At 47.6% G+C, this 14,202-nt stretch overlaps 1 protein-coding gene across 4 annotated transcripts in view; it reads left to right on the top strand.

Moving 5' to 3' along the window:
* Positions 1-10,213: 10,213 nt before the first annotated feature.
* Positions 10,214-14,202, top strand: part of LOC102240114 (cytochrome P450 4V2-like) — a 74,207-nt gene continuing 70,218 nt past the window's right edge. Inside the window, exon 1 of one of the 4 annotated variants that reach the window (XM_014539011.1) lies at positions 10,214-10,930. In XM_014539011.1, the coding sequence (XP_014394497.1) occupies positions 10,720-10,930 (211 nt within the window). In that variant the 5' untranslated portion in view covers positions 10,214-10,719. The remainder of the gene's footprint in view (positions 10,931-14,202) is intronic. The other 3 variants (XM_014539012.1, XM_014539013.1, XM_014539010.1) reach the window with 3 other exon arrangements.

Raw genomic sequence — 14,202 nt, 5'->3', positions numbered from 1 at the left:
ATGGGTTTAACGTTGCCAGTGAAAGCCAGTAGTACTGGATCGATCTCTTTATTACTAACAACATCTTCGTGTACAGGGGTGAACAGAGGAGTCCTTCCCACAGTCAGAGCCTTTGGGACTAAGAAGTGGGTAAGAGGCTAAGAAAGCGAGAGACTGCCATGGCTTCAACTCTCATGAGGGAAACTGAGAGTACAGAGAAGGAATAGGCCACGGGCAGTGCCACCCTGTAGTGAGGAGGCAACAGAACATGGACTTGGGTAATGGACTTCACAGGTACACATCTGATAGGAAGACAGCCAAGGAATCCAATGTCTTGTCTCCTTTTTCACCAAGGTGTGAGAAACCTCTGGTTGGAACTTAAAGCTCCTATTTTAATTACTAGAGGCCCGTGCACGAAATTCATGCCAGCCCCACTCCCCATGGCCACCCACCCCCATTTCCCTGTTCACCATTGGGCAATTGGAGCCTGCAAGTCAGTGGAAGGGACCAAGAAGTTGGCCAGCAGGCCCTGATTCAGCAATTGGGGCCTGTGGGCTGGGGGCAGCTCCTGCATTGAGTGTCTGCCCCCTGGTGGTCAGTGCACATCATAGGGACTGGTCCTCCTGCCATTTGGTTGATTTGTATATTACTCTTTTATTATATAGGACTAGTAGCCCGGTGCACAAAATTTGTGCACATTAAAAGGGAATTAATTAGCAGAAATATTTTAACATTGCTATTTGCCCTTTCTCTATAATAGAAGTGTGAGAGATGAAAGGAAATTAGTAAAATGTATATGAAAATAATATATAAATTCATTAATAAATAAACAGTAACAAAAGGATATAACAACAGAATCATGATATAAAAACGACAAAAACATGATATAAAAACAACAGTAATGCAAACAATGCCTGATAAAGTGATTAAACTTATTCTAATATCTCCCTGGACACCACATTAAGAGTGAAAACACTTGCAAAGTGCTTGACTAATTTCCCTTGTGATGAAGTACTTAGAACTTTAACTGTAACATCACATGCTCTTCAAACTAGAGAGAAAGCAACATATAACTGACCATGTGCCAAAACGGGTTCAGGTAGGAACATGCCTACTCTTTCTAGAGTTTGTCCTTGTGATTTATTAATAGTCATCACAAATGCTGGCATCACGGGAAACTGTCCTTGAATCAATTTAAATGGGAGGCCAGTGTCAGATGGGGACAAATTAATTCTTGGAATCAGAACAGCCTCTCCCTCTGCAGATCCTGTTAATACTTCAGCTTTGATAATGTTAGGTCATAATCTTTTGATAATAAATCTGGTACCATTACAAAGACCCCATTTACTATTAAGATTTCTCAATAGCATGGTGATTGCACCCACTTTCAATTTTAATTTGTGACACGGCATTCCCGAAGGAGTAATACTATTAAGAAATTTGATGGGAAAATTTTCCTTTTCAGCATCATCTGTGGAACCAATGGAATCATCACTCAAATATGTGTGATAATCTCCATCGAGTATATCCAAAATTTCTTCATTTAATTTTTGAATGTGCTCATTTTTTGGACAAAGAATTGCATGTTTAGATATATTTTTAATATTATCAATAGATATAGTATTTCCAAAGGTAGCTTCAATAATAGTTTCATTACAAATCATTTCACAGGGGATTTCAATAATATCCATTTGTAAATTCAAACTGCTATCAAGTCTGCCATCTCCAAGTTTTACTGACAATTCACTATAAGCAGAATCCTCTGATCTCATATTTGTTGTAAGAGACAACTTTCTGAAACATCCCAGATACTACAGTACTTTAAACTCATTTGTACTATGGCTGATTGCATAGCATGTGGTACAATACTGAGACATTGTCAAAAATCCCCTCCAAGAAGGAGAACTTTCCCACCAAATACAACATTCAAATTTCTCTTAGTAATCTGTCTATGACGTTTATAGCATGACTGGATGCCATGGTGCATTCATCAATAATGAGAAGTTGGGCCTTTTTAATAGTTTTAGCAACTTCACTGTTTATATCGAGTCTAGAAATTGAAGTTTCATTTAGTGGAATGGGTAATTTATATTGGGAATGAAAGGTGCTTCCACCGAGAAGTAAATTTGCAGCAATTGCTGTAGACGCTGTGGGTAAAACAGTACTACCACGACCTCTAATATAATGTATTAAAACTTTATAAAGATATGCCTCCACGCTCCGAGGGCAGGTTCCTTCCTGAAACTTCACCCTTACCGGAAACAGCTCAGGGAGGGCGTAGCCATTTCCAAGATGACCCCTGGAGGACTGACTTCCTTCCGGTTGTTCGAGCTTTGGACATGGTGTTACACCCAGGGTTTTTATATAAATAGATTATTATATAGGATTGTTGATCTCTATCTCCTCACTAAACTGTGAACTACTTGGAAGGAGGTCTCCTTTCATATTGCATGTCGATGGGCATTGAGTACATGTCTAATGAATGAATACATCTTTATTCTAAAACGGAGGCTCAAAGAAATACAAGTATTAGCTCGAGGGCATAGCAAGTCCAGAACCCAGACCAAGGTTGGCATTCGTATCCCAGGTGATGGCCCATGCCATGTATCCTCAGACTGTGAGAAGGACAAAAGATGGCAGGGCATTTGTCACCACCATTAGTCATTTTCCTTATCGACTAAGGCAGTGGTTCTCAACCAGAGACAGTGTTGGTCAACATGAATTGACTTACATATGTGCTGTGAAAATGTTATTTTTCTTTAATATGTTTTATGTGATTCATGTATATTTCCCTTTTTGACCATTAGAAATCTTTGTCTCCTCAAAACATCTAAAAGCGGGTTACCAAGTACACGAGAACAGAGCTATTTCTGGTTTCAGTCCACAAAGCTGCAGGCACAGCATCCCAGGTAAACAATGAAAACACTTTCCTCTGGTTGAGATCACTTTCTTTTGAGGACACTGATGGGAGCTAAGGTTGTGTGTCTCTGATGTGTGATTTGCTGTCCAGTGATCTGCCACACTCCATTTTACCATGACACTGATTTCTTGGGAGAAGAACTGGATGTTATTGATGTAAAAGGACATAGAGCCTGCCAGACCCCGCCAGGGCCTGGGGTTGACCGCGTCCCCGCCCCCAGGTGCGCTGGGGAGCTCTGGGCTCTGCAGCCACCACCCCACGGGGCCAGGGGCAGGTCCTGGGGCAGGGACTGGACTTTGGCTGCTCTGGGGCTACTGGGCAGGGAAGAGGGGGTCCCTAGGGCTTCTACCGCGCGGCTGGCGACGACGGAGACCCTGGGGTAGGAGGCGGTGAGCAGAGCAGGGGGCTCCCTGGGTGCAGGGGGAGTCAGGCACCAAGGCGGGGAGGAGGGACAGGGTGGGGGCCGTGCTCAGCGCTCTGCACACTGGCCCTGCGATGGCAGAGCCTTCCGATTTGCTGGAGGACACAACCGGGGAGGGGACCGCCAGGGACGCTGGGGACGCCATCGAGGTCTTGAAGATTTTGGAAAAGAGAGACCCGTCCTACACGACGGCGACCTTCATGGCTCAGACTTGGAAATGCTGTCCTCGCTGCTGCTGGAACCTCAAGACCACGAGGAGCCGGGCTTCCGGGCTCCATCCACCCCTGCTCGAAAGGATCCCGAGGAGGCAGCCCCAGGCGGGGCGGGGCGGGGATCCTGGGGTTCCTGTCTGCCCGGGTCCCCCCAGGGACCTCTAGTGCGCTCCCCACGCAGAGGAGCGTCTCTGGGCGCTCAGCCCTGAAGCCCTGGAGACCACCTTCCCGACGCCCAGATGGCTCGCGGGGCTGAGGCTGCAGGGGCAGCGGCACCCTCTGCCCCTCTCTGTCCTGGTGCCCAGAGACCCCAGCGCCCAGGTGCGCAGCTGCCAGTGCCACCGCGGGCTGAAGGTGCGGATGGGGCCTCCGGTGGCGGAATTACCCCCATGGGCCTCCAGGACACTCGGGCGGTTGCTAAGCTAAACAAAAACCCTGCCTGGCTCCCTGCTAATTGGGCCTGGACTGCAGCTCCAGCAGCTCAGGGCTCTGTCCACAATAGGTACCCAGGCTCCCCTCCTGGATACCTGCCTTAAAGGAACACTGACTAATTTCTCCATCACCCTTTGAGCTTCACCCCACTGGCCAGGCTCTGGGCTGAGGGCGAGGAATTTGAACAGAGGGAGATAGCACTGCTTCTAAAAGAGCTGGAACTTATCTAGTCTGACAAGACCAACTGTGCCAGGGCAGGGGGCGGCCAGCTCTCTGGCAGCAGGGAAGGCTGGTAAACAAACAAACAAACAAACAAACCCCAAACACCTGTATTCAGGTGAGGGGACTTGGAACAGCAGTGCCCACTCCTCCCCCTTCAGGGCCAGGTTCAAACTGTGCCACTAAAAATGACACAGCGAGCACCTCACCCAAGAACTTGGAAATAAGATGGGGCCCGGACAGCTGAACCAGTAACATGCTCAAGGATAAAGGAATTAAAGTGTCAGAAGGTATTCTCTTACAGTTTTTGCATATTATTATGGAACATAATCCTTGGTTTCCTGAAGAGGGCACATTAGATGTTGAATGTTGGGAAAGTGTGGGTCAGAACTTGAAAAAAGCAGCAGGGGAAAAGCTTGCCTCCAAATTGTTTCTCCTTGTGAAACCTGGCATTGCACTTGCTAGACCAGTGATTCCCAAAGTGGGCGCTACCGCCCCCTGGTGGGCGCTGCAGCGATCCAGGGGGGCGGTGATGGCCACAGGTGCATTTGTTTTAACTTTTTTTGTATTACCTTTCTATTCTGAGTTCAATAAATAGTTTCATAATTTCAAACTTCAATGTTTCTAATTTACACCTTTCTTTACTATATTTTACGAAAAAGGTAGAAACATTAATACATATATCTTTCTGTTTAATTGCTATTAAAATTTAAAAAAAATTAATTTCCAGGGGGCGCTGAGTAATATTTTTTCTGGAAAGGGGCGGTAGGCCAAATAAGTTTGGGAACCACTGGTCTAGAGAATGTGCCAGACGCCACACTGTCACCAGTAGGAGATGCCCCCTATGTGAAAATAAACCAAGTGTGTCTCTATTATTAACTGACCCCTTCTCCACTGTCTTCTTCCTAAACAAAAATATTGCTGCTGCCAGCCTACCTTTTAACAGGTAGAGGGCTCCCTCCTGTGGGCAAGTAGCTGAAACAGTTTCCATGGCAACAAACTCCAAATCCTGACATCCAACACTGGTTGAGAAACCTCAAAATTATATTAGAAGAAAATAGAATCTGAGAAATAGTAAAGTGGACCTGAGAAATAGTAAAGTGAACAATGATGATAGAGACTTCCAAAATATCAACAGAATAATTGCTAGAGGAAAGAGGAAAAAAAACACGGGATCAGATAACATGCTCAACAATTAGATAATGGGATTGGAATGGAAGGAGAGAAGGGAAGAGTGTGGTGACATGTTAACATAAATATGTCATAAAATCTGTAACTGTGACACATTCAGTCACCAAAACACATAATCATACATTTTTAGTAATATGAAAAAAGTATATGTGCTGTGAAAATGTTATTTTTCTTTAATATGTTTTACATGATTCATATATATTTCCCTTTTTGACCATTAGAAATCTTTGTCTCCTCAAAACATCTAAAAGCGGGTTACCAAGTACACGAGAACAGAGCTATTTCTGGTTTCAGTCCACAAAGCTGCAGGCACAGCATCCCAGGTAAACAATGAAAACACTTTCTTCTGGTTGAGATCACTTTTTTCTGAGGAGACTGATGGGAGCTAAGGTTTTGTGTCTCTGATGTGTGATTTGCTGTCCAGTGATCTGCCGCACTCCATTTTACCATGACACTGATTTCTTGGGAGAAGAACTGGATGTTATTGATGTAAAAGGACATAGAGCCTGCCAGACCCCGCCAGGGCCTGGGGTTGACCGCGTCCCCGCCCCCAGGTGCGCTGGGGAGCTCTGGGCTCTGCAGCCACCACCCCACGGGGCCAGGGGCAGGTCCTGGGGCAGGGACTGGACTTTGGCTGCTCTGGGGCTACTGGGCAGGGAAGAGGGGGTCCCTAGGGCTTCTACCGCGCGGCTGGCGACGACGGAGACCCTGGGGTAGGAGGCGGTGAGCAGAGCAGGGGGCTCCCTGGGTGCAGGGGGAGTCAGGCACCAAGGCGGGGAGGAGGGACAGGGTGGGGGCCGTGCTCAGCGCTCTGCACACTGGCCCTGCGATGGCAGAGCCTTCCGATTTGCTGGAGGACACAACCGGGGAGGGGACCGCCAGGGACGCTGGGGACGCCATCGAGGTCTTGAAGATTTTGGAAAAGAGAGACCCGAGGTCCTACACGGCGACCTTCATGGCTCAGACTTGGAAATGCTGTCCTCGCTGCTGCTGGAACCTCAAGACCACGAGGAGCCGGGCTTCCGGGCTCCATCCACCCCTGCTCGAAAGGATCCCGAGGAGGCAGCCCCAGGCGGGGCGGGGCGGGGATCCTGGGGTTCCTGTCTGCCCGGGTCCCCCCAGGGACCTCTAGTGCGCTCCCCACGCAGAGGAGCGTCTCTGGGCGCTCAGCCCTGAAGCCCTGGAGACCACCTTCCCGACGCCCAGATGGCTCGCGGGGCTGAGGCTGCAGGGGCAGCGGCACCCTCTGCCCCTCTCTGTCCTGGTGCCCAGAGACCCCAGCGCCCAGGTGCGCAGCTGCCAGTGCCACCGCGGGCTGAAGGTGCGGATGGGGCCTCCGGTGGCGGAATTACCCCCATGGGCCTCCAGGACACTCGGGCGGTTGCTAAGCTAAACAAAAACCCTGCCTGGCTCCCTGCTAATTGGGCCTGGACTGCAGCTCCAGCAGCTCAGGGCTCTGTCCACAATAGGTACCCAGGCTCCCCTCCTGGATACCTGCCTTAAAGGAACACTGACTAATTTCTCCATCACCCTTTGAGCTTCACCCCACTGGCCAGGCTCTGGGCTGAGGGCGAGGAATTTGAACAGAGGGAGATAGCACTGCTTCTAAAAGAGCTGGAACTTATCTAGTCTGACAAGACCAACTGTGCCAGGGCAGGGGGCGGCCAGCTCTCTGGCAGCAGGGAAGGCTGGTAAACAAACAAACAAACAAACAAACCCCAAACACCTGTATTCAGGTGAGGGGACTTGGAACAGCAGTGCCCACTCCTCCCCCTTCAGGGCCAGGTTCAAACTGTGCCACTAAAAATGACACAGCGGGCGCCTCACCCAAGATCTTGGAAATAAGATGGGGCCCTGACAGCTGAACTAGTAACATCCACATACAGTGTATGTGGCTAACACCCATCCGAGTGGACCAAGAGATTTAACAACTACAATGTTTCAGAACCCGAACTATAATCAGATCCATTCCATACAAACCCCAAGGCAGATGTGAGAGGTAACAGCTTCTTATTAAGGGGAATACATTTCGTTTTGCGAAATCTGAGGAATTCTATGTGAAAGACAGAGTGTGTGAGTGTGATGATCCACAGAAGTGTTGGGTCAGTTATGAGCGAGATTACAAAATAAGATATTGACAGGGCTTATCCATTAATATTCAGGAGATACATTTTCTGATTTGGGGCAGGGAAAGGAAATGGATAAATTAACTGACATTCATGAGTATATACTTTAGTCTTGTGGCTAGTTACCAAACAGGATTCTGAGCCACAGTTAATTTCCATTGGCAATGCCAAGTTTTGTATTTCCTTGTAGAGACCTAACCAATCTTCTACCTATGACATCTACATTCTGTCAGGATCCCTATTCTGAATCCAACTCCCACAACCAAGCATGTCCTGGGCACTTTTCTACTTCAAGGGTGAACTCAGCACTGAGATGGAAGAGAAGGGATGTTCTCTCCCCACAGCGAGGAATAATCTGCTTCCTATCACACTAGGTGTCAGGTGAGGGCCCCAGGACACAAGCACAGCAGATAGCAGCCACCCCACTCAGCACTAACTGGGGGAAAGAACACTCATGTGCTTAAGAGAGATGAGAGGTGAGGCTGATAAGGCTAGGGGCCTTGGAGGATGTTGGAAGAGGGAAGAGCACACAGTTGTCAGCGTGCAACACACCAGCACACAGTGAAGAGTCAAAATGAAGGAAACACCCGAGAGCAGTGAGGGAAACTAGAGGCAGAAGTCTCAGGGTCAGAGCAGGGAAGCTGGGCTAACTTTGTCGTGATGCAAGGACACCAGAACCTTCCATGTTTCTCATATTTTCATTGTTCCTCTTCCCTAGCAACTAATCAGGTAGCCTTAGAGGGGTATGAGGTCAGAACATTGGACTATTTTCATAGAGTACCATTCAGGATTGCAAACCTGTGTCCTAAAGATTGTTGTTTCTTTCATAGAATAATTAAATCCTCAATATATTAGGTTACTCTCAATGCAAGTAGAATCATTTCTAGAATATGCACTTTCAGTGTTTAAACTGCTAATTATCTGATTTTTTCTGGGCTCTTAGAGCTGACCAGCTTCGCAGGATGGAGCCCCACTAACCTGATTCACAAAATCCTTGGTGCTCTCTTTCTCACCCACAAACTGCCTTCAAAATAAATATACAATTTCTAAGCCTGGGAGTCAAGGTCCATTCAAGCTGGTCCATGCTCCTTGTGAACATTAACATTGTCTTGTCCTGGTCACCCTGAGCCACCCTGTGCTCCAAGCAGGGGTCCCCTGCACACTTTCTTGAACCCATCATACCCTTCTCTGCTTTGGAGCACTTCCTGCTCATGTTGGCTGCTGCCTGAAGCACTCGCCCTTCCCCCTTCTCCACTTTTGAGGGTCCTGGTTATATATTCCTTGTTTTGTCCACAGAGATGAGCAGAGAGTCAGATATAGACAACTCTCATAGTTTCATAGCTGTGATAGACTTTTAGAGAGATGAGATCTACTTAGAGATATTAAAGAAAATATATTAAGCAGATGAAATAATATCAAAGTACATAAAATAAAGAATGTAAGTTCTTCTCCATGGACATCTCATAAGGTTGACCAGTGTTTTTCCTCCCAGACATTAGTCTAGCTGCAGAGAACTAAACTTTATTTTCCCCCAAAGATGGCATTACATTATGTACTCTATTCTGCAACTTTAAAAGTTTATCTTTAATTTACTCTTTCCTTTTTTAAAATATATTTTATTTATTTTTTACAGAATGGAAGGGAGAGGGATCGAGAGTTAGAAACATCAATGAGAGAGAAACATCAATCAGCTTCCTCCTGCACACCCCCTACTGGGGATGTGCCTGCAACCAAGGTACATGCCTTTGACTGGAATCGAACCTGGGACCCTTTAACCGCAGGCTGATGCTCTATCCACTGAGCCAAACCTGTTAGGGCTCACTTACTATTTCCTAAACCTTTTCCATGTCAGGACAGATGGATGACTTGGAAAAAAAAAATCAGTTGGAGAAAAGCCTTAAGCATGTTTCCCTCTGCCCAGAAGAGGCCCTGCAACCGGTACAAGAGCTGCCAGTAAAACGCAGGGAATTGAGCAAAGTAGGATCCAGGGCATTTCTCAATATAGGTCATCTTCCTTGGCACCTTCCCGATCACTATGGACCTGCTCCTACAGAGGGACACTCCTAGCCCAGCGCCTCTGTAGGGAGGATCACCTGTAGAAAAGAGAACCAGAGTCAGGATTGGGGTCCCGCTACCTGAAGAAGGAAAATTCCTAGTCAGTGAACACAGCCATGGGCAGAATTGGGGCATCCTTCTCACCATCATTCCCTTTCCCTTCCTTCCTTCCATAGGCTCAGTGGTTTGTCTTTTGAGAGTTACTTCATAATTACTGTTCCTTTATCCAACCCCCGCTCTGCCAGCATCTCTTATCTCTCCCACTTCCAGAGACCTTGCCCTTCATCCTCTCCACCCGCCCGATGTTCTCTTGGTCCCGAGGATAATTGGGAAACCATTGGGATCACAAGAACATGATTCAGCTCTCCCGTGACCTGATGACGAACTTTACCTGCTCCCTCAGGTTGGAGTCCCAGGTCAGAGTAGGGAGCTGCTCTGAATGATCCTGATGCGCAGCCAGGATGCAACCCACCTCCCGCGCGCAGCCAGTCCCCTGAGAATAGAAGACACTCCTGGTTGCGCAAGGGAGCATCATGAGGCCAGGCGCCCAGCCAGGGAAAAACTAACCCCAAACCGAACTTCCAACCCGGCGCCCCGTTATTTCCATTCTAAATTTCCATTTTAAAACGTACCGCTCACTCCCCTAACAGAAGTCAGCCCACCCCAGCCCCAGTGCGCCTCTCCATCCTGAAGTTGCCCCTAATTGCACCCCATTCTCCTCCCCACGCCACTCAAGGGCCTCCGTGTCTTCTCAGCACTCTCTGCCTTCAGAATCCGCCTTCCGGGCTTTCGTTTCTGCTGAACCAAACAGAGGCCCTTGCGCGTTACTAGGCGTTTGTCTGCACAACAACCCGGCGGTGCTTTCCTCCGAGCCCGGGAGGCTCCAACCCAGTCCCGAGGGGGCAGGGCGGTCCCTGCACGGGAAGGCCCGCTTCTGGGCGCCTGGGCTGGTGCCTACGGGTTGTGGGAGGAGGGAGAGGCGATTGGGCCGGGCGCCACCTCTTCCCCCGCCCTCCCAGCCCGCTGCGCCCGCCCCCGGGAATGTCGTGACTCCTCCCAGGCCCCCTGCACTTGAAAGGCAGGGGCTGGACCCCGCCCTGGCGCCAAGCACCGGGCCCCAAGGTTCTGGGTCTCAGTCCCCAAGCAGAGCCGACCACTGGCGCGATGGTGGCCGTCTGGCTGGTGCACGTCGGGCAGAAGCTGCTGCTCTGCGCGCTCAGCGCTGTCTCCCTGGCGGGCGCCACCCTCACCCTGAGCTTCCTGCAGATGATGGCGAGCTACGCGTATAACTGGCTGCAAATGAGGCCCATCCCCAGCGTTTCGGGTGCCTACCCCTTCCTGGGACACGCGCTGCTCCCGAAGCGAGGAGGGAAAGGTAAGGGACTGCGCGCCCGGGCCGGCCGCATCCCCACCCGGGGCTGTTGGGCCCTTTGCAGGGAACCGCCCGCTTACCCGCCTGGAGCACCAGGACTGGAGATGCAGGCTGCTGGGTGAGGGGCGACTCTACCACCCCCTGGATAATGGGTTCCCAGTTCTCTCCATAAGTGCAGTGTTTCTAAACTCCCTTCCTTCTGCCTCTTCTCTTCCCATTTTCCCAACTCCTGGCTGCTGGTATCTTAAAACACCGCCTGTTGCCCTAGCCAGCTTGGTAGGGTTTGATTCTGGTCAAGGGCATATGCCTGGCTTGCGGGCTAGATCCTGTGAGGGGCATGCAGGAGGCAGCTGATCAAAGATTCTCTCAGATCATTGATGTTTCTCTCTCTCACTCCCTCTCCCATCCTCTCTGAAATCAATACAAATATATGAGAAACAACAACAACAACAAAAACACTGCCTGTTTTTGTTTCTGTCTTTACTGTTAAAGTCCTAAAGGCAGACACAACTTGTAACTTAGTCTGTCTGTCTGTCTGTCTATTTCCCACCCACCCACTCCCCCTCTGCAAAATAAGGGACGAGAAATGCACTCCAGACCAGAGCCTCTCCCTGCAGAAATCACAAGACTTGACCACAACTATCATTCCTCCTTGGCCCTTCTAAGGAGTTACATACCAACATGAGTTATGATGTTAAAGTCATACAGCAAGTTTCAGAAATCTTATTTGTTAAAGAGTGAATTGTTGTTTTTATTGAAATCATCTTTTGAAGAGACAGCTCTATGTTATGTTATGATAGGGGTAGAGGGGTCACTTTAAGTTAGAAAGCTCCTAAAAGTCCCTGATGTTTGCATCCCCCATAAAGGAGGGTGAATTAGATCTTAGCACTTCATCTTCATGACTGGATAAGTTGAGATACCCAGAACTGGAAAGATTTGCCCCAAATGACATATTTTAAAATGAGCCCAGAACTAGAATCCAATCACCCCTCAGCTTAATTGAAGACGTTTTATAGACTGAACATCAATTCCAAAGCTTAAAGGGTTATTTCTTTTCCACTTTCCTTTCTCCAAATAAAAATAATGCTGTCTTTTAAACTTCATGGGAATACATGAGGCCTCATGGGAGAGTGTTACCAAAATACAGAAAATGTTTCTGGCAGAAGAAATCCCAGTAAACTTTTAACCAACCAAACATCAATGCGACTAATGTTGCAAGTGATGCAGCAGATTTTGATATGTGAAAACTACATTTGTAAACATCATCATGGCAAAGAGCTAATCTTCCCTTCTACCCAAAGGCTTTATAATATTAAAAAATAATGGTGTAGAAATATAGACTCCTCCTCCCCAACAGGAAATGATATACTTAAGAAATCTCATCATAGGCTTTTGGGGGAATTTTTCTTTTCTTTCTTTCTTTCTTTCTTTCTTTCTTTCTTTCTTTCTTTCTTTCTTTCTTTATTTATTTTTATTGCTAAAAGTATTACAAAGGGTATTACATATGTGTCCTCCCCCCCCCCCGCCCTTGACAATCCCCTGGCCTCCCTTGGCCTCCCCTAACCCCCAGTGTCTTATGTCCATTGGTTATGCTTATATGCATGCATACAAGTCCTTCGGTTGATCTCTTACCCCCCTCCCTCCTGCCCCCCAACCCTCCCTGGCCTTCTGGGGGAATTTTTCTAAGAATGAAATCTCTAGTGAATAAGATCCATTTCAAAACAAACTGTGAGTTATTGGATTATTTAGAGTACTTCACTTTAGTTACATCTGGAGAGAAGAGAATGATAACACATTATCGTTCTCAAGGGGACTTTTTAATGCATCAACAACTACTGGATCTGAGCATGAGACCAACCTTTGCTCCCTCTCTGCTTGTAAGCTAATTGCTTGACTTTGACAAGTTGTTTAAAACTCTTTAAGTTAGAATGTGTTACCCTTTACTTGTAAACGTCACTATATTACAGTTACATTGAGGATTAAATTTAATGCCTGCATTTTCTAGACCATTGTACAGAACTTGGTTTGAATCCATTTTTTCATTGTCAATCATGCACTTATTTGAGGCCCTCCTTTGTGCAAAGCATTGAGCTCAGCAAAATTGGGCATACCACAACATTTAAAGGTATATTCCCCATCCTCAATACCCTTGTGTCTTATACAAGAGGCTGTGCCTTTTATTGTGTGGCTACCATCCGCATTCTGGTTTCATAAGTCTCACCTGGAGAATTGCAATGGCCTTCCAACTAGGCCAGTGGTTCTCCCAGGTGATTCTAATGTGCAGCCAAGGTTGAGAACCACTGAACTAGGCTGTTGAATCCTGTCTTATGGTTTTTCAGTCCTTTTTGTCAACACCTGCCTTCCTCAGCTGCTCCCTGCCATTGGGCCCACCTGAGGCCTTCAATCCACGGATTTTGATTTTCCTGTCTCCTCTGTCAGACCAGACCAAGGCAGTGTTCATGGCCATGCTACGTATATTTTGACACTGTTGATCTGACCTAGCCTTTTCACAACAATTTAGCCAACAGTTTGACTGGAAGGCATGTTGAATCAGCATGATGTAATGCTGATGATGGCACATTGTGTGTCTGGGTGCCGCGGGTACAAAGCCAGGCCTATATTTACCAGCGCTGTGATATTGTGCAACTATTTAGCTGTGCACAACTTCCTCAGTTGTTCACTGACTTCTGTAATAGTGCTTCTCATCTGACTGTGGTGAGGCATAAAAGACATAAAGCATGGATAACCCTTAGCTCTGGTCTGATGTTTAATTACTTTCTACAGCAAATAAACATGACAGAATGAATGTTAGCCATTTTAGAAGATTCATTATTAGGTTTTGAGGGGCCCAAATGTGAAAACACTTTAAACAGTTACTACTGTTTATTCAGTATCACATGCAATGGACATCCCTTCGCTTTAGCCTCTCTCCCGCTGCACTTTGAGCAGCTTGCCCTGAAGCCCAGGGGTGGGGGAAGCTGAGGGATGGGAGAAGGAGCAGGGATAGGTGAGTATGTGTACATTTCTTGGCGCTGAAAAAGAGCTGAGAAGTTTTAATAGTTGTTTTTTTATGCCATGTCAATCTGTCCATGCGGCCCAAATTCCCTTGTTAAAACAACCTCTCAGATGCCATTCATATTAGTAACCTCACAGTGCTGTGGGCATTAGTCCTGCTGCTGTCAAGGGGCCATTCCCTTTGCCTAGTAAAGCCTGGGTACCACATGCCTCCCAGCTAGTCTGCTCTCCTTATCCCTCCCTCCCTGGATTTTGCCAGC

Source organism: Myotis brandtii, unplaced genomic scaffold, assembly GCF_000412655.1.
Source record: "Myotis brandtii unplaced genomic scaffold, ASM41265v1 scaffold2070, whole genome shotgun sequence".
NCBI lineage: Eukaryota > Metazoa > Chordata > Mammalia > Chiroptera > Vespertilionidae > Myotis > Myotis brandtii.
The sequence above is the reverse complement of the archived record's forward strand: the minus strand, read 5'-3'. Positions and strand labels throughout refer to the sequence as shown.